The following is a 23,921-nucleotide window of genomic DNA, read 5'->3' on the forward strand; positions in this document are numbered from 1 at the left end:
GGATGGTGAATGTGGGAGCTCAGGGTCCCCTCTTTTGACCCATGGACCTGATGTTTTACCCTCCACCTCCTTGAAAACCCATCCTGCATTCCCAAGCCTTCCCCTTTTGGCTTCCTGCTCTTCCAGAAGGGAAAACAAAAGCCAAGAGCAAAAAGGCTTTGAAATCCTGGTGGTGACATGTGGGAATACGGGATTGGGATGAGGTGCCCATGGATCCAGGACCCACAGGAAGGCCTGTCCCTGGGAAGATGGCAAATCCCTGTGTGTTGGAGGAGGATAGGGGCTGATCCATTGGTTTTGTCCCCTTAATACCAGCATTGGAGCAGCATCAGGGCAAAGCATCGCTGGGTCTCGCCTTCCCTTCGGGCACAGCCGGGAGGTGGGAATGATGGTCATGTCTCTGTATGGAGAGCTGGAGGCGAGGCTGGGTGACAAGGAAACAACCAGGGAGGAGTGCTCGGGATTCCAGAGCTTGGGAAAAGCGCGTGGATGGTGTCGGCGTGATGGGGACGGTGGCATCGGCAGTGAGGTGGCAGCATCTTCATCCCGAAGTAGCACTTAGTGAAGTTTTGCTCAGTTTTAACAGCACAGACCCTTCCCAAAGGCTCCTTTTCCTACTCCCTTCTCTGGTGCAGGTCTGGGGATGGGGAAAATCCGGCTGCGCTTCCTCATCCCGCACACACAGAGGCAGCGGCACCAGGAGAAGGGGACTCCAGCCCAAGGAGAGGGAGGTTACGATCCATAAAGGATTCCTTCTGGAATAGCAATCCCCCCCTCCCCATTCTGATCCAATTCCCTTGGGAAAGCAGCACCTGATGCTGCCCAGGGGGTGAAGCCATTCCAGTGGAGCTTGGGACAAGAAGGTAGGAAAAGAACAAGGAAACCCACCCTTTCCTTCCTCAAAGCGAGCGCATCCAAGCTGCGCCCTGCATTCCACAAAGGGGGAACAAGCACCCCAAATCCAACCCTCAATCCGGGACTGGGAAAGGGGCTGGTACCCAGGAAGGAGAAGGGAAAAGGGACACGGCAGCGGGTGGATCCCCAAGCAGCAAACAGGGGCCACAATCTTTCCTAAGCTCAGTGACCGCCTCCAATAAGCGGGTGACGAGGGGACGAGGTGCCTGGTGCTGGGAATACCCAAGGAAACAGCTCATCTCCAGGCTCTCTCAGCCGCAGGAGCCATCCCTGCGTCTTTGGTGCCTCCATCCGGGGCCGGAGGCTTCGGAGGACACTCAGGATTCAATCTTTTCCTTCTTTTTGCCTTTTTTCAGGAACGACGGGGTCCGGAATTTCTTCTTCTTCTTCGAGGGTGATTTGGAAGGGGACCCATCGGGGGACACGGGGCTGCTGGTCACCGTCTCCTTCTCCTTCGGGGCATCCGTGTCGGTGTTGGCCGGGGACGTTGTCCTCTCCCCGGCTTTGCTTTCCTCGGTGCTTTGCTCCTCCTCCTTCCCATTCACCACCGCTGGCGGCTCCTTCTCCACAGCCGGAGCTCGGTCCCCATCCTCCTTCTTGTCACCTTGGCAACGGCAAGGAGGAGAGGTGAGGTTTGGGCATCAGTGCCCTGCATTGGGGAGGTTTCAATGCATCCCCCCCACCCTGGGCAGGAGCAGGATTCGGCCCCTGTGCATAAAGAACAATGGGGCTCGATCCCTCTCTCCTGCCTCAGGCGCTGCTTTCCCCTCCCTCTCCCTGCAGGATAAGCGGTGGGATGGAGAGCTGGGAAGAGGCAGGCAGGGCGGGCGGCTGGCTCCATCCGCTGGAACAAAGCAGGGAGAACAAGGAAACCCAAGGCATTTCCTGCTGCAAACCCTTAGGAGAGCGCTGGGGCCACGGAGAGCAAGGGTACCCCGAGCTGCACCCGTGTCCCTCCTCCTTGAGGATGGCCTCTCCGTACTTACTACAGTGACAAGCATTCAGAGGCAGAGGTAACTCCTTGGGTGAGAGCCACACGGAGAGGAAAGAGAAAGGAAGAGGTTGTGGATACAGACACAGACACCACGACACACGATGAGCAAGCCAGGAGCTCCCAATGCCCCCTCCCTGCCCCATAAGACCCGCTCTAAGTGATAACCCTGCACCGTATCCCAATGGGAATGTCGCATCCTTAGGTGATGGGACACAAGGAAACGGCCTCGAGCTGCACCAGGGCAGGTTTAGATGGAGCTGAGGAGCAATTCCTGCCCCAGAGGTGCTCAGGCATTGGAACAGGCTGCCCAGGGCAGGGCTGGAAGTGTTCCCAAACCTTGTAGACAAGACCCTCAGTGCCATGGGTCGGTGGTGGCCTTGGCAGTGCTAGGAATGGTTGGACTGGATGAGCTTAAAGCTCTTTCCCATCCTGGTTGATTCTGTTAGGAGCAGGATGGAGACGTCCCCTGCATCCACCAAAGCCACCAATGGATGCTCCTGATGTGACATCAGAGGCTTTGCTGCCTTTATCCATGTTCAAGCAGGTCCGGCTGCATCCACCCTCATCCCTCTGCTTCAGTCGCTCACTGCAGACCCCATCCTTGATTCCCTGCTCCCATGGGCTCACAACTCACCCTCCGAGGGCTCCGCAGGCATCGGGGCCGGGATCTGCGGTGGGGATGCAGGAGGAGCCTGGCTCTCCTCGGCCGCAGCAGCCTTCTCCCCTGCCCACAGAGACATTGAGCTGCTCCAAGCTCCATGGAATGGGATTTGGGATCAGGGCTCCCCCCTTTACCCCTCTTACCCTGCAGCTTTTTCCTCTCCACCTCCTGCTTGTACTCCTCCAGCTCCTGGTCTGTCAGTTGGCTGAAGGGGTTCGGGGGCTCCGGCTCCGGGGGGGCCTCATCCCGGGATGCTTCTTTGGCTTCCGCATCTCCCAAATGGCTCTCTGTGGACTGAAGGAACAGCCCCGGAGCGGTGTTAACCCCCCGGGAGGGGTGGGATGCTGCGGGGATGGGATGCAGGGATGGGATGCTGCGGGGATGGGATGCAGGGATGGGATGCTGCAGGGATGCATACAGGGCTGCGGCTGGTCTCGGCGATCACACTGGCCAGAAGCTGGGATTGGGGTCCGGCTGACTTCACATCCTGGCGGTTTTGCTCCCGGATCTATGGGTGAGAGGCAGATTAGGGACCAGGAAACAGCCGTTCCCCCACCATGGGTCTGTGAGCATCCCTGCACCCACATCCCAAAGCCTCATGGGAGGGTTTGGGGCCAGGACCGGACCTTGTTCCTCATCTCCAGCACCTCCTGTGGGTCCGTGTAGAGGGGCACGAACTGGTTGGGGTTCTCGATTCGGATGGGGGTCCCACTGCTGCCCTTTTCCACCTCGTCTGCTTTCAGCCACTGCATTGCAGAAAGGAAAACCCCATAAACAACACAGCAGGAAGGGAGGAGACCCCATGGAGAGCTCGGAGCAGCTCCAGTGTCTGAAGGGGCTACAAGGATGCTGGAGAGGGGCTCTGCATCAGGGACTGTAGGGATGGGACAAGGGGTGATGGGTTCAGACTGAAACAGGGGGAGTTCAGGTTGGGGATAAGGAAAAAGCCCTTCCCTGTGAGGCTGAGATGGGGTTTTCCAATAGCTATTATTATAGCAGGGAATAGAGGAGGAAAGGAAAGTTTGTGCTTAACAAAGGCACCACAAGCAGCACTTACCGCTTCCCACAGATCCCTGTGCATTCCTGCTGGATCCCATCCATCCCTTTATCACAGCCTCACCACCCTCCAAGCCCACCCCATTCCCAGATCCATCCCCCTTCCCAACCCCCCTCCATCCTCCCCCAGCAGCCCCTCACCGTGGTCTTTGTCTTCTGGCTGCCAGCACTGCCCTGCTGCTCCTCGGCCACATTGACCCTCATGTATGTGTTGGGGGTATTGAGCCATCGCGTCTTCTCCTTCTGCTGCTTCTGTGCATGCTGCCGCAGCGCAGGCACGGGCACAGCCTCCTCCTCGAACACGAAGGCAGTCACAGTGGCTGGGATGAGCACATCGCTCTTGGGTTTGCTCTTCTCCTGCACCAGTGGGTAGCGGTAGGTGTACCCGGTGCGGTAACCCTGCGGTACACACAGCATCAGTGTATGAGAGCCGGGATGGGAAGGGGTCGGGATGGGAGCGTGGATGGGAATGGGTTGGGATGGGAGCGTGGATGGGAAGGGGTCGGGATGGGAGCACGGATGGGGTCGGGATGGGAGCGCGGATGGGAAGGGGTCGGGATGGGAGTGCGGATGGGAAGGGGTCGGGATGGGAGCATGGATGGGAAGGGGTCGGGATGGGAGCGCGGATGGGAAGGGGTCGGGATGGGAGCATGGATGGGAGCATCCTCACCAGGTTATCCAGCATCCTCATGAGGGCTTCGAACTCGTGCTCGCCCAAGCGGCTCTTCTGCATGGGCCCGAAGGTGCTGCCTGCCCAGCGCACGGAGCCCACATCGTGTGCACGGTGCTTGCTGCGCTCCAGCACGATCAGGTTCTCTGTGCCCCCTGCGCTTGCCAGCGCCGACACCTGCGGCACAGGGAGGGGATGAGGGTGATGGTGGGGTTGGGGATGGGGATGGCACATACAGCATCTGTGGATACACTGGGAACCATGGGGACAGCAGGGAGCAGTGCATGGTACTAGGACACAGTGATGAGGCCGTGCACAGCTCAGTGCTTATTCCATAGGAAGGATGCTGAGGCCATACACAGCTCAGTGCTTATCCCATAGGAAGGATGCTGAGGCCATACACAGCTCAGTGCTTATCCCATGGGCAGGATGCTGAGGCCGTACACAGCTCAGTGCTTATCCAATGGATACAATGCTGAGGCTGTACACAGCTCAGTGCTTATCCCATGGATATGATGCTGAGGCCGTGCACAGCTCGGTGCAGGGCTGGGTACTCACCTGGATCTCGCAGGCCGCCTGCAGATGGAAGATGCTGTAGAAGGCCTCCTCAGCCGTATCCCCCAGCGCCAGCACCCCATGGTTGCGCAGCACCAGGATCTGCAGCACCAATAGTGACCATCAGACAGGACAAGGAGGGCAGGATGGGTTCCCCCTTCCCTGCATCCCCATCCCCTCACCTTGCAGGTAGGACCAAGGCATTTCTGGAGCTCGACCCGATCCGATTCCTCCTCCACCTCCCCTCGGAAGTCAAAGTAGGCGACATCCCCCAGCAGCAGCGCAGCCCTGGAGATGGGCAGCACCCCACAGCGCATGGCCGATACCTGCGGTGGGATAACGGGGGTGACAAACCCCATCCGGCCCCCCCAGACCCCAGCCCTGCACCCCAGTACTCACTGCAGCCGTGGCCGGGGTGTGCAGGTGGATGATGCACCGGGTATCGGGGCGCGCGGCGTAGATGGCAGCATGGAGGCTGAAGCTGCGTGTGTCTGGGGTGAAGCTGGTGCTGCCCTGCTCCACCACGGCCCCCAGCACGTTCACCTTGATCTGGGGGGGACAGAGAGGGGCACGGAGCTGATGCAGCATCCTGGGTTGTGGGGGTGATGGAAGGGGTGGTAATGGGGGTGATGGATGGGGTGACAGGGATGGGGGGGATGGATGGGGGTAACAGGGATGGGAGTGAGGGATGGTGTAATAGGGATGGGGGTAACAGGGATGGGGGTGATGCTACAGGGATAACAGGGATGGGGGTGATGGATAAGAGATTAACAGGGATGGGGGTGATGCTACAAGGATAACAAGAACGGAGGTGATGGATAGGGATAACAGGGATGGGGGTGATGCTATAGGGAAAAGAAGAATGGGGGTGATGCTACAGGGGTAACAGGAATAGGGGTGATGGATAGGGATAACACAAATGGAAGTGATGGGTGGAGATAACTGGAGTAGAGGTAATGGACAGAGATAACAGGGATGGGGGTGATGGACAGAGATAACAGGGATGGGGGTGATGCTATAGGATAACAGGGATGCTCACCAAGCTGGCCGCTGTCACCTCGCTGCATGCCAACCCCTGTGGGGCCACCAAGAAATGCTCCTGTTCCTTGCTGACACGTAACTGCAGCAGCAGAAATCGCACATGGGTACAAATGTGGGAGAGAAATCCTACAATCACCCCCAAAAACCTCACTGTACCCCCAAAACCTTACCCTGCCCAAAGCACCATGGACCATCCCCCCCCGAAAGTCCTCAAATCCACCAAAACCTTCTTAAAACACCCCCAGAGATACCCAAAAGTGACAGAAATCTTTAAAACACCCCCCAAAAAAACCCCTGCACCCCCAAACCCACCCTGCCCTGCAAGCCCCCCCAAACACCTCCCACACCCCCAAAAAGCCCCAAATCCCCCCAAATCTTCCTCTCCCCAAACCAACGCATCAAAATACCCCAAATACACCCCATAAAAGCCTTAAATCCCCCAAAAAACACACAATTCCCCCCTTGTTTTGGGATGCTCACGGTGACAGCTGCGTGTCCCAGCTGGGCCCAGCCATAGAGGTCCAGCAGCCGATGGATGCTGCCCACCTTGCAGCGCATCAGCCGCTCGCCCTTGGCCAGTGCTGGGGCCTCGGGGCCATGCAGGTCATTGATGGGGGTGACAGAAGCCAGCCCTATGGATGCATCACCCCCAAAATGAGAGGGGGAAGTGGGGGGGGTCGGTTTGAAACCCCCTTCCCAACAGTGGGATGGGCTCTTGGGGAGTGGAGGGGGATGGAGATGGGTTTGGGGTCCTAAAGGTTTGGGGGTCCCAAAGGTAAAAGGATTCCAGAGGTTTGGAGGATCCCAAAGTTCTGGGGGTCACAAAGGTCTGGGGGTCACAAAGGTTTGGAGGATCCCAAAGTCTGGTGGTCCCAAAACCTGAATGGATTCCAAAGGTCTGGGGGCCCCAAAGGTAAAGGGATACAAAAGGTTTGGAGCATCCTAAAGGTTTGAAGGATCCCAAAGGTTTGGTGGTCTCAAAGGTAAAGGGATTCCGAAGGTTTGAGGGTCCCAAAGGTTTGAAGGATCCCAAAGGTTTGGAGGATCCCAAAGGTTTGAAGGATCCCAAAGGTTTTAGGGGATCCCAGGGTTTTGGAAGAGGCTACTTGGGATCTGCAGCATGATCCTGACTTTGTCCCTGTGCTCCTCAATCCCCTCCCTCCACCCTCACCCCTCTCTACCGGGAATGAGAGCATGGAGCTCTATGGGATGTTTCCTCACCTCCAAACCCATATGTTAAAGAAAACACCCAATAATTTAACCAAATTGTCCCCTTTTTGCCCCAGAGACGCTGCCGCCGTACCCATAGGGGAGGTGGGGAGGACGGCAGGGGACGTGGTGGCCATGAAGTCAGCGATCTGCCGCAGGGCCCAGATGTGGGATGAGTTGTTCCCCTTCTTCATCTGCTCCTGGATGAGGCTCTCCAGCTCCTCCCTGAAAGACTGCAGCCCCCCCGGTGTCATCCCCATCACCACTGGGGTGTGGGTACCACCGGCGTGTGGGTACCATCGGGGTGTGGGTACCACCGGATCGGTGGTGGCATCAACAGCATGGTGACAATCACAGCACAGTGACAGCAGCCCCATGGGCTCGGGGGCAGTGGCATTGCCTGCTTGGTGGCACTACTGGGCAGCTGGGGATGTGCCCCCTTCCAATACAGTGGAATTTGCTTGGGAGAGGAGGGATGGGGTTGGGAAAGAAGGGGCTGAGTTAGGGCAGGAGAGATGGGGTCTGGGGACAGAGGGATGATGCTGATGGATGAGGAGAGATGGGATTTGGGGACAAGGAGGGAGAGGGGCAGGAGGAACAAGGTTGAGGGCAGGAGGGATGGGGTTTGGGTGTAGGAAGGGTGGGATTTGGGGACAAATAGGAATGGGGTTTGGAGCATAGGAGTGATGGGATTTGAGGACAGGAGGGATCAGGTTTGGAAGCAAGAGGGATGGTTTTTGGAGATTAAGAGTGACGGGGTTTGGAAGACAGAAGGGATGGGTTTGAGGACACAGGAGTGATGGGGGTTGAGGACAGGAGGGATGGAGTTTGGGGACAAGCAGGGATGGGGTTTGGGGACAAGCAGGGATGGCATTGGGGGATGAGGATAAATAGGATTTGAGGACAAGGTGGGACGGGGGCAGGAGGGATGGGGTTTGGACACAAGATGGGTGAGATCTGGGGACAAATAGGAATGGGGGTTTGGAGCACAGGAATGATGGGATTTCAGGACAGGAGGGATAGGGTTTGGGGGCACAGGAGGGACAGGATTTGGGGACAAGCAGGGATAAGGTTTGGAGCACAGGAGTGATGGGATTTAAGGACAAGAAGGATGGAGTTTAGGGATGAGGAGGGGCAGGGTTTGGGAACAAGGAGGGACAGAGTTTGGGGACAAAGGGAGAGAGGAGGAAGAGGGGCAGGAGGAACAAGGCTGGAGACAAGAGGAACAGGATTTGGGGACAAGGAGGGATGGGGCTCACAGCCCGAAGGTGCCTCCGCTCACCGGGCTCTGCAGGATCATGGTGACCCTCTTCTTCTGCTCCATCATGTTGAAGTCCTGCCGCAGGTCCGGGGCTGTGCTCCGTGCCCGCAGGTACTCGGGCTCCTCCTCAGCCAAGCTCCCCAGGTAGCGGGGCCCGGGGCCGGGGGGCTCGGGCAGGGGCTCGGGGCTGGCCACGGAGCTCATCCTGCTGGGGGGACACGCTCAGCACCAGCACAGTCCGCAGGCACAGATCGGGAGCAGGCACCACTGATACCCCCAAGCTGCAGGCTGCAGATAAGCCCCATCCAGCCTCCGCCCTTCCCATAGGGATAACGTGTGATGAGTTGGCACCTTCAGGCTCAAGCACCCCAATTACCCCCTCCAGAACAAGCGGTGGTTGAGAACGGGCGGCTCAGTGCACTGATGGGAGCAGCACCAATGGTGTCCGCCCGGAGGGATGCTCCCAATCGATCGCCTTTGGGATCGATGCCATGGTGCCACTGGTGGGGACTGAGCCCTGCTGCTGCGAACCCCATAACGCCACCACTGAACCCCCCCACATAAAGTCTTCAATGAGGTGTTTTGGGGGTGCTGTTGCACCAAAATAAGGGGTAAATAGACCCAAATTCAAGGCACCACTCACCCCATATATAGGGGGTGAAGAGGTGGTCCAAACCTGAGCTGCTCCCCCCAAACCCCAGAGGACCCCCCCAGAGCATCCCCCATCCCCAACACTCATTGCTTCCCCAATGCAAAAGCAGAGTCCCCCACATCCTCCATAGCCCCCCATGTCCCCCCCAGCTTTGCTGCTCCGATACCAACCTGGCTCACAGGGAAGCAGGGATCCTTTTCCAGCCTTGAATTCCCTGGGAGGGTCCCCACCGAAGGGCGAACGTCAGAGGGTGGCAGGATCCTGAGCATCCCAGCAGGAATTCCACCCCCCCCAAAAGAGGAAGAGCAAAGGGGTCTCTAAAGCCCCCCCCCCGCATCACTGCGTGGTGGGAATGGGGGGGGATAAACGACATCCCCATGCTCCCACCCCCCATCCATCCATCCATCCAACATTCCCGGCCGCCTCCGCCCTCGCCGCACCCAGCGCCGCTGCGGCAGCCGCAGGGATGGCGGATGAGGATGGAAAACAGGGAATTTCCCTTGTTTTGGATGCAGCATCGCGTCCCCCATGGATGCGGATTCAAGGGGGAAAGGGGGGGATTGGTACCCACCGCCCGCAAAGGATAAAGGCCGGGGACAAGGGGGGGTGGGAATAGATGCAGCCCCCCCAAACCTGCATGCAGCCTACTTAGGGGGGGTGGGGGGGAAGAAAAGATGGAAAAGGGATTGGGGGGGTCACCCAGTTTGTTGTCCCCCCCCCCCAAACCCCCCCTCATGTATGGGGATGCTGCGGCCCGGAGGATGCTGCCATCACCCACCTCCTCCTCAGAGCATCCTCCTCCTCCTCACAGCATCCTGACAAAGGGCCCCCCCCCCCGCGCAGGTCCAGCTCCTTCTGCCAACACGCTCCGCCCCATAGAGGTGGGGGGGACCCATGGACCCCCCCCGGGACACCCATTGAGTGCAAATAAGTGCAATGGGAAGCACACAGGAGCAGGATGGACACCCCCAGAATTCCTCCTTTATTATCAGATAGTGGATTGGGAGCTCTATAAAATAAAAAGGGGGGGGGGACGCTGCTAATTGCTAATTACATTCATATAAAGTCATTAATTACAGCTCTGGCCTCACCATCGTGCTTTAGGAGTGATGGATCCCCCCCCGTTTTGGGGATAGGCAGGTTGAGAGGCAGCAGAATGGGATGTGGGGCTGGATCCGGCTGTGGGATAGGAGTTAGACCCCAAAAGAAGCATTGGAGCATCAAACTTGGTGTCACAGCAGGTCCTCCACTGGCCTCTGCAGGAGATTCCAGGGTTTTTTAGGGATTGGCTGGAAAAACCTTCAAAAACAAGCCCCAAAACACAAGTTTTTACTCATTTTGGGATATTTTGGGTCATATATATATTATGTATTATATATATGTTATGTGCTGATATAAAGCAGAGGCTCCCCAAAGCCTGAGCTCAGGGATGGGAGCTCTCTGCAAGGCTCATGGGTGTCCCCATCCCCATCCTGTCCCCCCTCTTGGGTGCATCCAACCCCATCACCCCAACCCTGACCCCCAACTCACCAGCTCCCCACTCTCCTGCAGCAGCCCAGGGTTGGGGGGCAGCAGAGGGGCACCCCATGGACATGGGTGGGCAGTGCCAGGCCCGGTCCCAGCAGTGTCACCCAGCTCCTGGTTGGCATCAGCATCCTGCTGGTGTGAGAAGGGGGGAGAAAACACTGAAATTGGGGTGCTGTGTACCCCCCATCCTTCTGCTATCCAGGGGGACACTGACACCCTTGAGGGGTGCCCAATGCCGGCTCTATGGGGATCAACAGGACCAAGGGCAAGGTTGGAGCAAGCCCCAATGCAGGTTGGGCAGAGAAGTGATGGAGAACAGCCTGAGGACAAGGACTTGGGGGTGTCAGTCAATGAGACCCCCCCATGTGCTGGGCTGCACCCCCAGAGCATCTTCCAGTGTCTAAAGGGGGATACAGGGATGCTGGAGAGGGGCTCACTGTAGGGATGGGACAAGGGGTGATGGGTTCAGACTGAAACAGGGGGGGTTGATGTTGGGGTGACCCCCCCCCTTTTACCTTGAGCCCCCCCGTTTCCTCCAGCACCAGCCTCAGCAGCCGGATGTACTGGGTGGCTGCCTTCAGGGTATCCACTTTGCTGGGCTTGCGGTTGCGGGGGACCAGGGGTACCAAGGCCTTGAGCTTGGAGAAGCCACTGTTGATGTTCTTGATCTGCCAGGGGGGATAAAGAGGGGGGAAAACCCATTGGGGTGCATGGGGGGGACCCCAAGGGTAAACTGCGCTCCTTGGGGTTAAACTGGGACCCTTAAGGGTTAAACTGGGCACCCCCAAAACAACACATGTGCTGCTAGGATTAAACTGGGACCCCTCAGGATTAAATTGGGCTCCTAGGATTAAACTGGGCACCCCCAAAATCAACCCGTGTGCTGCTAGGATTAAACTGGGAACCCCCAAATCAACCCATGTGCTGCTAGGATTAAACTGGGACCCCCAGAATTAAACCATGTGCTCCTAGAATTAAACTGGGCCCCTCATGATTAAACTGGGCTCTCCAAGATTAACCCAGGCCTTCCTATGGTGAATCTGGGAACCCCAGAATTAAACCAGCTTCCCCCAAATGAAGCCAGGTCCTCCTAGGACTAAACCAGCCTCTACTCAGGATTAAACTGGGCACCCCAGGATCAAACCAGGCCCCCCTAGGATCAAACCAGCTCCCTTCCTATTTATCCCAGGTGCTTTTAGGATTAACCTGCCCACCCCCAAGGTTAAATCAGGTTCTGTTAGGAATAAACCATCTCCATTCCAGATTAAACCAGAATCTTCTAATGATACCTGGTCCCCCATAGGATTAAACTGGGCTCTATAAGGGTTAAACTGGGACCCCTAGGATTAAACCAGGCCCCCCTCCCCAAACTAAGGCAGAACATCCCAGGGTTAAACCTGGCCTCCCATAGGCTTAAACTGGGATCTAACCAGGCCCCAAGGATTAAAACAGGTCTTTTTAGGAGTAAACTATATTAAAACCCCGTATTATAGAAAAATATAATAATAATATAATGTATTAATAGATTAATATCATTAAGTAATACATTAAAATATCAATATTACAATAATTTATTGACTATAACACAATATTAAATATAATATTAAGCAATATATTAATATAATCACATTATATTGAATAGAATAATATAATAACATATTATATATAGTATTTAGTATATTAATAACATAATATTGAATAGAATATAGTAACACGATATTAAATCTAATAAACATTATATATATTATATATATATCATATATATATACATATAGCATATATATATATGCTATACACCCCCCCATATTAAACCAGACCCCCAAGGGCAGAGCAAAGGCTTCCTCCTATTCATGACCCCAGCAGAGGCCTAAGGCCAAGGGCCCCAGCACCCAAGGGTGACCCTGGTGCCACCATCCCCATCACCCCGTCCCCATCACTCACCCTGTTCCTTTCCTTGGCATTGGCCAAGCGCCTCCGCTCCAGCACATCCCCACCATTCCCAGCTGGCTCGTACCCCCCAGCCGGCCCCTTCTGCATGCGGGCAATGGGGGCAAGGCAGGGCAAGGGGCCATGGAGCTGCCTCAGCACCTGCTCCAGCACCTCCTGGGCCGGGGTGGGCAGCAGCACCCCCGGGGCTGGCTGCATCCCAGCTCCATCCATAGCTATGGATCAAGCAGACAGGGTGGTAATGGGGTTAAGGGTTTATATAGGTTTCTAGAGGGGCCCTTAAGTGCTCAATGAGCTGCAGGTGGGGCTCGTTGAAGCCTAATGGGCAGGCCTGGGTGTGCCTCAGTTTCTCCTCTCGTGGCCATGCCCGCAGGGTCAATGGGCACAAAGAGATGGACATGGAATGGTTTGGGTTGGAAAGAAGCTTTCCAAGCCCTAAAGTGACCTAAAACCAGCTCCAGGAGTATAAATGAGAGCCCTATAGGGACAAGGCTTGATCCTATGGGATTGGGCAGCCGCCATTGCCCCATAGGGATAGGGACAAACAAGGGATGGATGGGGGGGGTTCTTGTGTCCCTAAGACCATGTGGAACTCAGTGGGTGCAAAGACTTGGTCATGGAATGGTTTGGGTTGGAAAGAAGCTTTCCAAGCCCTAAAGTGACCTAAAACCAGCTCCAGGAGTATAAAGGGGATCCTTATAGGGACAAGGCTTGATGCTATGGGGATGGGCAGCCGCCATTGCCCCATAGGGACAAACAGGGGATGGGTTGGGGGGGGTCTTGTGTCCCTAGAAACGTGGGAATGCGCTTTGGGATGGGGAAAAGGGAACGATGAGGGCTCGGTAACAGTGAGGACTCTTTCGGTAGGTGGCACTGTTGGTCCTCGTGATGCTGGATCCCAGAGGGCGGCTGGAGAAAGGGGCAAATTCCCCTTTTCCCATCAAAACTGAGGCCAGCGGTGATGCTGGGTCAGTCCCTATGGGGGGAACCTCATCCCAAGGGTTTCCATAGGGAAAAGCACCCCCACAAAGTGCCTCACCCCACTGGTCTGGGGGCTGCCCTATGGGATGCACTGAGGGACATGGAATTGGTCCCCATGCAGTGCTGTGGCCACCGTGCCTCAGTTTCCCCAAGCCAGAATGGGCTGAAACCCATTCCCAGATCTTGGCAAACTGTGAAAAACCCCACAAATGAGCCCCAAAATGAGCTTTGGAGGTGCCCAGAAGGAAATGAGCTCTTCTTAGACCTCGGAAATCCCAATTTTCCCCTCTTTAATGCTCCATAATAAGCTTCCCTGTCCCGCAGCCAGATGGGGATAATCCCATTATTACTGCCCTCATCGGAGGAGTGGAGTTTATGGGTTAATCCGGAGGGGAGGTGGGTTTAAAGCTACCCCAAAACCAAAGGTGGAAGCATCCAAGGGGGAATTAGGGCTGTGAAATTCCCACCTCCCAGCAGCCGGAATGTGCTGGGAATACTGGTGTTTGAAGATGACAAATCAAAGGGAAAATGGGAAGTACGGAAGAGGGTGATGAGGGGTTTGGGGGATGCTTGTGCAACCGGCATTGGCAGGAATCTCACCCCACTGGGAAGCAAAAAGGCCCTGAGGCAGCATCATTAGGGGCTGGGGTTACTAGGGATTATACTCATTAGGGGTCACACATTAGGGGCTATGGCTATGGGCAGGGTTATTAGGGACTGGGGTTATTAAAGGCCATGTCTTTTGGGGGGGGGGCAGGGTTATTAGGGGTCAGGGTTATTGGGTTATTAGGTTATTAGGGACCATGAGTTTAGGGTTCAGTTACTAGGGGTCATGGCTATTAGGGAACATGGTTTTGGGGTCCCATTTATTAGGGTTTATGTCTGTTATTGACCATGGTTTTGGGTATCCCAACTATTAGGGGTCATGGCTATCAGGGCCCATGCTTTTGGGGGTCCCATTTATTAGGGTTCATGACTATTAGGAACCATGGCTCTGGAGGTCTTAGTTATTAGGGGTCATGTTTGTTAGGGATCATAGTTTTTGGGGTCCCATTTATTAGGGGTCATGGCTATTAGGGACCATGGTTTTGGGGGTCCCAGTTGCTACTTGTCATGTCTGTTATGGCCTATGGTTTTGGAGTCCCATTAATTAGGGGTCATGTCTGTTAGGGAACGTGGTTTTGGGGTCCTATTTATTAGGGATCATGGCTATTAGGGCCCATGGTTTTGGGGGTTCTGCTCTGTTAGGGGTCCCAGTTATTATTATGGACCATGGTTTATTCCAGGTCTCAGTTCTTCGGGCTCACATTTTCCAGCCCCTGCTCCCGTCTGCATCAGATGTGGATGCTCAGAAACCAACCAGGGGTCATTTTCATTTCCCTTCCCCTATTTCTGCTGTTACCCTGGGACTCAGCTCCCTAAATAGAGCAGCAGCCTCACGGAGCCAGCGTGACCCTGGGAAAGCAGAAGTGAAAGGAAGGCCCCATGTGTCCTAGAGCTCCTCTTTGGAGTCGCTGCATCCAACCCATGCTTTGGGTACCCCCAGGATTGATGAGTTTTAGGGGATTCATCCCAGTATTCCCCTCACCATGGTCTGAATCCCTAGAAAACAGCAACCTGGGGATGCTTTTCCATGGGGAACGCCGCAGGCTGTGGCTGTTTCCCAGCTCTTTAGGTCCCATTATCCCTTTCATTTTCCCTGCTCTGAAACAAGACCCGGTTTGGATCCCAAACCCCCGGCACCGGCTGCTGTCCCCGGGATGCCCCAGAAGCTGAGCGGCTCCATCCCATTGGCTTCCACCCCATCCCACCCCCCCAGCTGGCAGCTCCTGTGCTCCTTTGGGATCTGACATTTGCTGTTATCATGAGACTGGAAACATTCCCTGGTGGTTTCTGGTTACCGGTGCTCAGGGAGAGGGATGGATCCTGGCATGGGGCACCCGTTAACATGTGATGGAGCCCAGTCCTTGCTGGCTCAGCCCCAGGCACCTCGGATGCAGCCGGTCCCTGCCGGAGCCTCGTGCCGGCTCCGTGATGTGCTGCTGCCTGGATCCCGGCCATCCATGGGGAGAGCCTTAGGAAGCACTTGGAGCTGCTCTAGGGAGTGGTGGCTTCACCTCTGGCTGCGGCAGAATCATGGAATCAATCCGGTTGGAAAACAGCTTTGAGCTCAACAAGTCCAAGCATTCCCAATGCTGCCATCACCAATGCATGGTGCTGAGGACCTCATAGACGTGGTGTGTGATCACTTCCAGGAACAGTGATTCCACCACTATTCCAATGCCCGTTCCAATGTGTCCCAAGACAGCACCTCTCCAAGAGGAATGCACCCAGGCATTGTTTGAGGCTGGGATTCCTCACTGGGCTGCACTGAATTAGCAGATCCCAGTCTCCAGGCTCACTTGGGACCATGCATCCCGCTTCCAATGGGTTCCCAGCACAGGGAAATGCCATACAACCATTGAGGTCTCCTGGAAAGCTTTTATCCCACTGTTAAAGCCATAAAACCACCTCTTCACCTGCCATCAGCGCTGGTGGGGATATGGGATGTGATGCCTTATCCCAGTACATCACCATGCTCCGGTGGGAGGCAGAGGGCTCCATCTTGGATGAGTTTTCCTGGCTCTTGGAGCTGGAAATGGGAAGTTATTGGATAGGAAAAGTCCAGAGGCTGCTTTCACACCCAGTCATGGGGTTAACGCTATGGGAGCTGCAGCTGAGAGTGTTCCAAGGGTATCCCATAGGGAATCACCATCCTGCTCTCATCCCAGCCTCCATCGCCTCTTCATAAAGCTGTGTTGGGAATGGTCCCCGGCCACCCACTGAGATCCCGAAGGGGAATCCCACATTGGAAAGGGCAGGTCTTGCCCTTGCCATGTATTGAATTATACATGAGGCAGGAGGGACAATGATGGGGTTTATCCCGTGCCTGCTGCAAGGAGGACTTTGGGAGGCTGGGAATGGCTGAGGAATGGGGATCCACATCCCATTGACCCCCATGGATGGTGGGAGATGGAACAGCCCTGGCTTGGCTCCATATAAATCCCAGTTAAAGCCCTGATGTGGGGAGCACATCACACAGCAGTGCCCTGACCCCCTCCCCAGCACAGCTCCCATCACCCGGCGCTTGTGGGTCCCTTTCTTTTCCCTATCCTGGAGCTTCCCAGCATGGACGTGCCAGGAGAGGGATTGCAAAGGGGCCTGTGCCAAGGGCTCTGGGACATGTCCTGCAATGGGAGCAGGGACAGAACAAAGGTGGCTCTGTCCTTCCCGGCTTGGAGAAGGCAGCGGAGGGAGGATCCGGCCTGGAGCAGGCAGAGCTTTCCCTGTGCAGCAAAGGAATGTGGGGAGATAAAAGGAATCTTTATGGGATGAAAGAGGAGGTTTGGGAGTTTCCGTGGGCTGAAGGTGCTGCCGAAGGCAGGGGGTGAGGGGGCAGCTCCTGGCTTGGGTCCCATTGGAGGCTGGGTACTCCTGGGCTGTCCCTGTCACCAATGGGATGGGGTGAGATGAGGACAGGGATGGGGATGGGGCTGGGAAAGGGATGGGGATGGGATGGGAACAGAGATGGGATAAGGGTGAGACTAGGACAGGGATGGTGGCAGGGATGGGGACGAGGAAAGGGACAGGGATTTGATGGGGATGGAAATGGGATTGGAACAAGGACCAGGATGGGGCCAGGGATGGGATAGGGGATAGGGACAGGGAGGAGAATAGGACTGGGACAGGGATAGGGGTGGGATGGGGATGGGAATGGGATTGGGACAAGGACCAGGGTGCAGACAGGGATGTGATGGGGTGGGAATGAAGATGGGACTGGGACAAGGATCAGGATGGTGACAGGGATGGGATGGGGCCAGGGTCAGGAATGGGATAGGGAGCGGGGTGAGGACGGGGCTGAGGTTGGGGCTCTCCCCTTGCAGAGGGAAGGTGCTGAACCCAGAGGCCAGACTGAGGTTTAGGGCTGGATTGAACCTTCAGCACATGCAGGATGTGCCCAAGCCCTGGGAAGGGGGAGGACACAGATGCTGCTGCCCCCAAACCCAATCCCTGCCCCTTCTCTCAAGCCCCATCATGGCCCAGCCGCCTGCCATAGGGCACTGTGGGGCTGCAGCTCTGCCCCCCTCCTTCCCCATAGCTCTCCTGCCCTGCCTGCCCCAGATAAGGGCTCCGGGGCTCCGTGCCAGCGTTCCAGCCCTGCCAGCCGGATAATCTGCCCTCGACACAAGGAATAAGTGCATCCGCCTTAAACCTCTTTGCTGGGCAGTGGGGAGAGGGCACTCGCATGCCCATGGGCACACAGGGACAAAGCCATGGGGCTCCCTGCTCCCACTGCAGCTCTTCCCCATTGGTTTTACCCCCTATGAGGGTGTTTTGGGGCTCTAAAGGGCTCCCAGAGCTCTGTATAAGCAGAGGAGCCACAATCACTGCTCCAGGTGCCTGCAGATCCCGGTTAAGCTGGGTAAGAGCCATGTGTGCAGCCACATGCTCCTGCCTCAGGGACACATGCAACACGCACACGTGCACACATATGGTATCTATCCGTGTGCATTGCCAGGGCTGGGGATGCACAAGCACAGCTTGGCGTTCCCAAACATCCCTATGCAAACACATCCATCCCAGTGTTCATTTCCTCGTTTATTTCCCAATCCTAGGAAAAAGGAGAGAGGATTCATCAGGAAAACTGCCTGCACATTGTGGGGGTCACTGTGGTCCAGTGGCTATTGCTTGCCATGCAAAAGGATGCTCCATGAGGGGTGATGGTGGCACCGCGCAATGTGGGTACCCAACGCCAGCAGCATCACATCCATTGTGCTCATCCCACAGCTCCGGGATTACTGCTGCTAAAATCCCATTCTTATCCCCAGTGCCCAGCCAATGACAGGCAGGGACCTTGCTCCGCAGGGATCAGAGATGATAAAACTCTCCCAGTCCCAGCAAACCAACTCGGATGCTCCAAGGATGATGCCCGAGCAAGCAGCAGATGGGATGGATGGCGAGAGCTTCACCCAGGTAAGGGATCTTCTCCCTGGATTGGGGATTTTGGGGTGGTTTTACTCCTCCTATCTGGCTATGGAGCACAAAGGGATGCGAGGGCAATCCACCCGGCTGCTGCTCATGGGAAGGGGAATAACTGTGGGGAGAGGGATAATGGGATGGATGCATGGAATAACCCATGGAAGGGTGTTGGAGAGCTGTTTCCCTGGCCCTGATTGATGTCAAAGCAAGGCAGGATGTAATACTGGGGGTGCTTTCCTGCTTTGGGATATGGTCGAGATGCTGCTTGTGAGCAATGGTCCAGGGGAGAGCCCAGTTCTGCTCCTGCATCCTGGGGAGAGCTGGCCATGATCCGGGTTGGGAATTGCTCTGGATTTGAGGGGTCAGTGGGATCCTCTGGGAACCTGCTGTAGCAGACAAACAGGGGATGCTTGGAAGCATGGAATCAACTCGGTTGGAAAAGACCTTTAAGATCATCCCTTTAAACACCCAAACTCCTCGGACCAGAAACAGCATCCAGACATTTACATGGAGCACAGATCCCCTGGGCTTGCTCCCACCCATTGATCCATGAGGAAGCACCAGGGATCCCATGGAGGAGGGGAAGTGCCCTTGGCACTGAGCACCTCCCTGCCTGCTGCTCCGCACCCTAATCCCCAGCTCCGGATGGGGACGTGAGCTCACCCCACACCAGGGATGTGGCCGTGACCCAGCTCTGCTCCTTTGGGAAAGCGCCTTGGGGATGCTGGAGAAACCTCCTCCTTCCGCTGGGATTGGGAAAGTGCCACTCGTGGGACTTACTCATCCCGGGATGGATGCTGTGACTCAGGGTCCTGTGTCCTCATGGGGACTTTTGACCTCCCAGCTCTGTGTGTGATGCCCCAGGACCCCCTTTGGGATGTGGGGTGGTCCCCAGTTCCCCATTCACTTTGCCTGTGATAGCTGTAGGGGACAGCATCCTTCCTCCCCATCCGCTTCCAGGGCTGGGATGCTGGGGATGGTGCAGCTCATGATGAGCGCAGGGCTCAGATGTCTTCTGTCCCCATTGCATGGCAGTGCTGATCCAAGGCTGGCCCCATGAGGAATCAGCTGTCACCTTGGATCAGGAGACGTCTGATGGAGCTGGCAGCAGGACAAGGGCTTAGGGCTGGCGTGAGGGAGGTCAGGGCAGGCAATGGACAGCAAATGTCCCTGTCACGTTGCAGGAGGTGGAGCGACAGGAGCAGCATGAGCTCAGCATGAATGGGGCAGGCTGGATGGGCAGGGAGCATTCCTTGGGCTTGGAATGGGGGTGCTGCCAAGGCTGAGGATGGGCACCACCAGTGCAGGGTGAGCATCACCACCTCTAGTGAGCATCACATTCTGGGTACCACCTCCCAGCCAAAGCCAAGCTGGTTTCCTCCTGTCCTGGCCTGTGGCCCCATGGCTTTGGGAGGAGCAAGGGAAGAGCAGGAGCAGTGGGCCCGGAGCACGTGAGGGAGCTAAAATTAGGCAGGTACATCTGGTCTCATTTAATCTCCCCTCCTCTGGCCGTATGACAGAGATGCCCCTGGTTGTGTGCAGTGGGAGCATCTGGTTTGCTGGTCCCTGCTTGATCCATAAGGAATTCCTTTGTTTTAGGGAGCGCTGGATGCTCGGGGGAGGATGGACTTGGGATGCAGGTGGATGCTTTAGGATTGGGAGTCAACCCCAAGGTTATGGGCATCACAGAATGATACAATCCCAGCCTGGTTTGGGTTGGAAAGAAGCTTAAAGCTCCTCCAGCTCCAAGCCAGGGACCCCTTCCACTGGAGCAGCTGCTCCAAGCCCCTGTGTCCAACCTGGCCTTGAGCACTGCCAGGGATGGGGCAGCCACAGCTGCTCTGGGCACCCTGTGCCAGCGCCTCAGCACCCTCACAGGGAACAGCTTCTCCCTTATCTCCAACCTGAACTCCCCTGTTTCAGTCTGAACCCATCACCCCTTGTCCTATCCCTACAGTCCCTGATGCAGAGCCCCTCTCCAGCATCCTTGTAGCCCCCTTCAGACACTGGAGCTGCTCTGAGGTCTCCTCACAGCTTCTCTTCTCCAGCCCCAATGTTCTCAACCTGTCTCCATACAGGAGCTGCTCCAGCCCCTGAGCATCCTCGTGGCCTCCTCCGGGTTTGCTCCAACAGCTTCATGTCCTTATATTGGGAACCATGCACACAGGGGGGGTCACACCAGAGCAGAGTGGCAGGATCCCCTCCCTGAGCTGCTGCTCACACTCTGGGGGTGCAGCCCCACACATGGGGGTGTTCTTGGCTGGGTCATTGGCATCTTCCCCTTGCATCCCCATAGGAGCAGCAGTCGGATGCACAGCCCCCCCCCCCACCCCCCCAAGCACACATAGGGCACATTCCTCCCTTTTCCTTCCCCCTTTGTGGATCCCTTTGGGATGGGCTCCGCTCATTCCCTGCCGGAGCCAGGGCCAGGCTGTTTCACCCAGCTCAGCCCCAAGGTCACGCGCTCCATCCCACACGGAGAAGGGAAAAGCTCTCCAACCGGTTTTCCATTCCCAACCCGTGCCAGGGCTGGGTCCGGCCCAGTTCAAGGCTTCCGGTGCGTTGGGTGAGCAGGCAAGGTAAATACATGGTGACCGGTGTCACCTTGCTGCCCATGGGATCCTTTGGGATATGTGTGTGTGTGTGTGTGTCAAATGAAACGTTGATGGAAACTATGTGGAACACCGATGGAGCCGTGAGTCACGGGGCAGGTGATCCGGGATGAATTAGTGCCTCTCCTGGAGCAGCTCCAGCTCCAAAGATCCCTGCACCGCTTCCCGATCCCTCCATCCCCATGATAAAAGGGGGGATATTAACCCCTTGTGCACCTATGTGCCTATGGGTCAGCATCCGCAGCCGATCCCGGCTCTCCGGGATGCTCCATCCCTGCTCCGGCCGCTGGGCACACCCCTTCCCTTCAAGCTCCGACGTTGTCATTACCACAGTCATGGAAGGATCCCATTAGAGGGATGAGAGCCGGTTGGAAGTCCAGTGCCTGCAATCAGCCCATTTCCTTCTGCTAAGGAACGCGGCACCAAATGCTGATAGATTCGGACAAGTCCATACAAAAGGCAGGAAGCAGATGGGAGGGATGGCCTGGAAACATCCTGATGTTGAGGTTTCTTGCTCCAAAGGCCTTAGGAAATGGGTTATAAAAGCCCCTCAAACCCAATGCACTGAGACCTGCTCCTTGGCTAAGGGGTTATCCAGCAAACACACTGGGTCTTATGGAATATCCCTCCCTAAATAACCTGATGGGAACTGAGCTCCCAAACGGGACAGAAGGATGAGACAGATCCCTCATTCTGCACATACAATCCCTTCCTTCATCCAAGCAGATGGGGAAGGTGGGCAGATATTTTTAGGCTAAATCCTGCTTTAATTTCATCTTAACCCATGGGAATTTGGGTGTTTAGCAAGGAAAGAAAGGCAGGAGGAGAGGGTGAGTTAAAGAGCATCCGATACAGGGATCGCACCAAAACCTGGGACAAACTGGGGCTGGATGGGCCGGGTCCAGCAGGACTGGATCCCCTAGGGGAACAGGAGCTTGGGAATGGGGTTGTTTCATCTCCACTTCCTCTCTTTTTTGGTTGTTTCCCCCTTTCTTTCCCTTTGAAATGGAATTCCAATTCCTTGGAAAGAGAAGGATGTAAATGACCGCTCAGAACAGGAGCACTGGGAGGTGAGAGCCGGAGCTGCTCAGAACTGGTTGGGAAAGAGGGGCAGGGAGCAGGCAGACGGGTTGGGTAAGTCCTGCCCCAGGGCTGCTGGGACCGGCTCTTCTGGGAGCCAGGATCCGGAGCTCCATGGGAGGACCAGGCGGGATTAGGACGTGCCACGGCCCTCGTAGGGCTCCTGCGCTTTGACCCTTCCATTCCCACCCGACGCCGGGATGGAGGCAGGAAGGATCCAACCTTCCCATCCCCGTTTGGCCCTGGGATAACGCAGGGAGGTGATGCCCAAAGCTTCGGGATGCAGAGGCCACGCGTGCGGGCGCAGGGAGCGCCGGGGGCTGTGTGCTGATGGATGCGTGCCGACGGATGCACACGGATGCGCATGGATGCGCATGGATGCGCACGTTACCGTGCATGTGATGGGCCCCACATGCACGCAGCACACGCAGGACACACGGACAATGGCAGGTCCATGGTACCGACACACGGTAACATGTGTGATGCTCTGTGCCCCCCCCAACCCCAGGCCATGCAACCACCACCGCCTGTGTACCCCCCAGTGCATCACCCCTCTGCACCCCAATGCTCTCCCAATGCACCCCCCCAGTGCACCCCAATGTGACCCCCAGTGCAGAGCCCCCCGTGCACCCCCAATGTGCAGCCTCCCCATGCAACCCAATACAATCCCCAGTGCAACCCCAGTTCCCCCAGGGCATCTATAGCCCCCTCCCAGTGCACCCTCAAATGACCCTCTAGTGCACCCCAATGCACACACCCCCCCCCCCCAGAGCACAACTTCAGTGCACCCCCTATGCACACACCCTTCCAGCCCCACAATGTACCCCCAAATCACCTTCAGCCTCCCCCTGCACCCCAATGCACCCCCAGTGCACCTCCAATGCACCCCACCAGTGCACCCTATGCAACCCCAGTGTGCCCCCCAGTGTACCTATAGCACCCCAGTGCACCCAATGCCACCCCAATGTGTTCCCAGTTTACCTATAGCACTCCAGTGCCCTCCCAATTCACCCAACACAACCCCAATGTGCCCCCCAGTGTATCTACAGCCCCCCAATGCACACACCCAGTACAACCCCAAGTGCCCCCTGCTCACCCCAGTGCACCCCCCAGTGCACCCATCATGAATACTCTCCCTTTTGCACCCCCCCAGTGCACCCCCAGCCCCCCCAATGCACCCTCAATACACCCCCAGTGTACCTACAGCCCCCATAATGCATATCTCCATTATGCACCCCAATGCACCCCCCCAGTGCAACCTCAGTCCCTCTGTGTACCCAATGCACCCCCAATGCACCCCCAGTGTACCCACAGCCCCCCAACGCACCCAATGCACCCAATGCACAACCCAATGCACCCCCCAGTGTACCCACAGCCCCTCAATACATATCCCCCTTATGCACCCCCAATGCACCCCCAGTGTACCTACAGGCCCCCAATGCACCCCCAATGCACCCCTCCGTGTACCCACAGCCCCCCAATATAACCCAATGCACCCCCAATGCACCCCTCCGTGTACCCACAGCCCCCCAATGCACCCAATGCACCCCAATGCATCCCCCAGTGTACCCACAGCCCCCCAATACAACCCAATGCACCCCCAATGCACCCCCAGTGTGCCCCCAGTGTACCCACAGCCCCCAATACACCCCCAGTGTACCCCCAGTATACCCACAGCCCCCAATGCACCCCCAAAACACCCCCAGTGCACCCCCAATGCACCCCCAGTGTACCCACAGCC

At 56.5% G+C, this 23,921-nt stretch overlaps 2 protein-coding genes across 2 annotated transcripts; both read right to left on the reverse strand.

Moving 5' to 3' along the window:
• Positions 1-1,211: 1,211 nt before the first annotated feature.
• ADD2 (adducin 2) lies at positions 1,212-9,278 on the reverse strand. Its single transcript, XM_034070565.1, is given in 16 exon segments — positions 1,212-1,519; positions 2,544-2,639; positions 2,642-2,653; positions 2,714-2,864; positions 2,989-3,078; positions 3,197-3,316; positions 3,768-4,025; positions 4,297-4,473; positions 4,855-4,953; positions 5,034-5,177; positions 5,251-5,400; positions 5,891-5,971; positions 6,373-6,524; positions 7,196-7,334; positions 8,384-8,567; positions 9,185-9,278. Coding segments are annotated over 15 exon segments (2,139 nt in total). The 5' UTR covers position 8,567; positions 9,185-9,278; the 3' UTR covers positions 1,212-1,232.
• Positions 9,279-10,246: 968 nt separating this feature from the next.
• On the reverse strand, positions 10,247-12,686 carry FIGLA (folliculogenesis specific bHLH transcription factor). The gene is made up of 4 exons (XM_034070593.1): positions 12,483-12,686; positions 11,057-11,209; positions 10,545-10,673; positions 10,247-10,270 (listed from the first exon to the last, which is right to left on the reverse strand). Exons 1-4 carry the CDS (start codon positions 12,684-12,686, stop codon positions 10,247-10,249), a joined length of 510 nt encoding a protein of 169 aa, XP_033926484.1.
• Positions 12,687-23,921: the final 11,235 nt, after the last annotated feature.

The sequence above is a fragment of the Melopsittacus undulatus genome, chromosome 18 (assembly GCF_012275295.1).
Source record: "Melopsittacus undulatus isolate bMelUnd1 chromosome 18, bMelUnd1.mat.Z, whole genome shotgun sequence".
Taxonomy (NCBI): Eukaryota; Metazoa; Chordata; class Aves; order Psittaciformes; family Psittaculidae; genus Melopsittacus; species Melopsittacus undulatus.

Bases quoted from the DNA above. Each gene is read 5' to 3' on its own strand.
- FIGLA (XM_034070593.1), bottom strand. From the start codon at position 12,686: ATGCAGCCAGCCCCGGGGGTGCTGCTGCCCACCCCGGCCCAGGAGGTG. The intron at 11,210-12,482 runs GTGAGTGATGGG...CCCCCCTGGCAG, and splicing joins ATGCCAAGGAAAGGAACAGG to ATCAAGAACATCAACAGTGG. The intron at 10,674-11,056 runs GTAAAAGGGGGG...TTCTCACACCAG, and splicing joins AGGAAACGGGGGGGCTCAAG to CAGGATGCTGATGCCAACCA.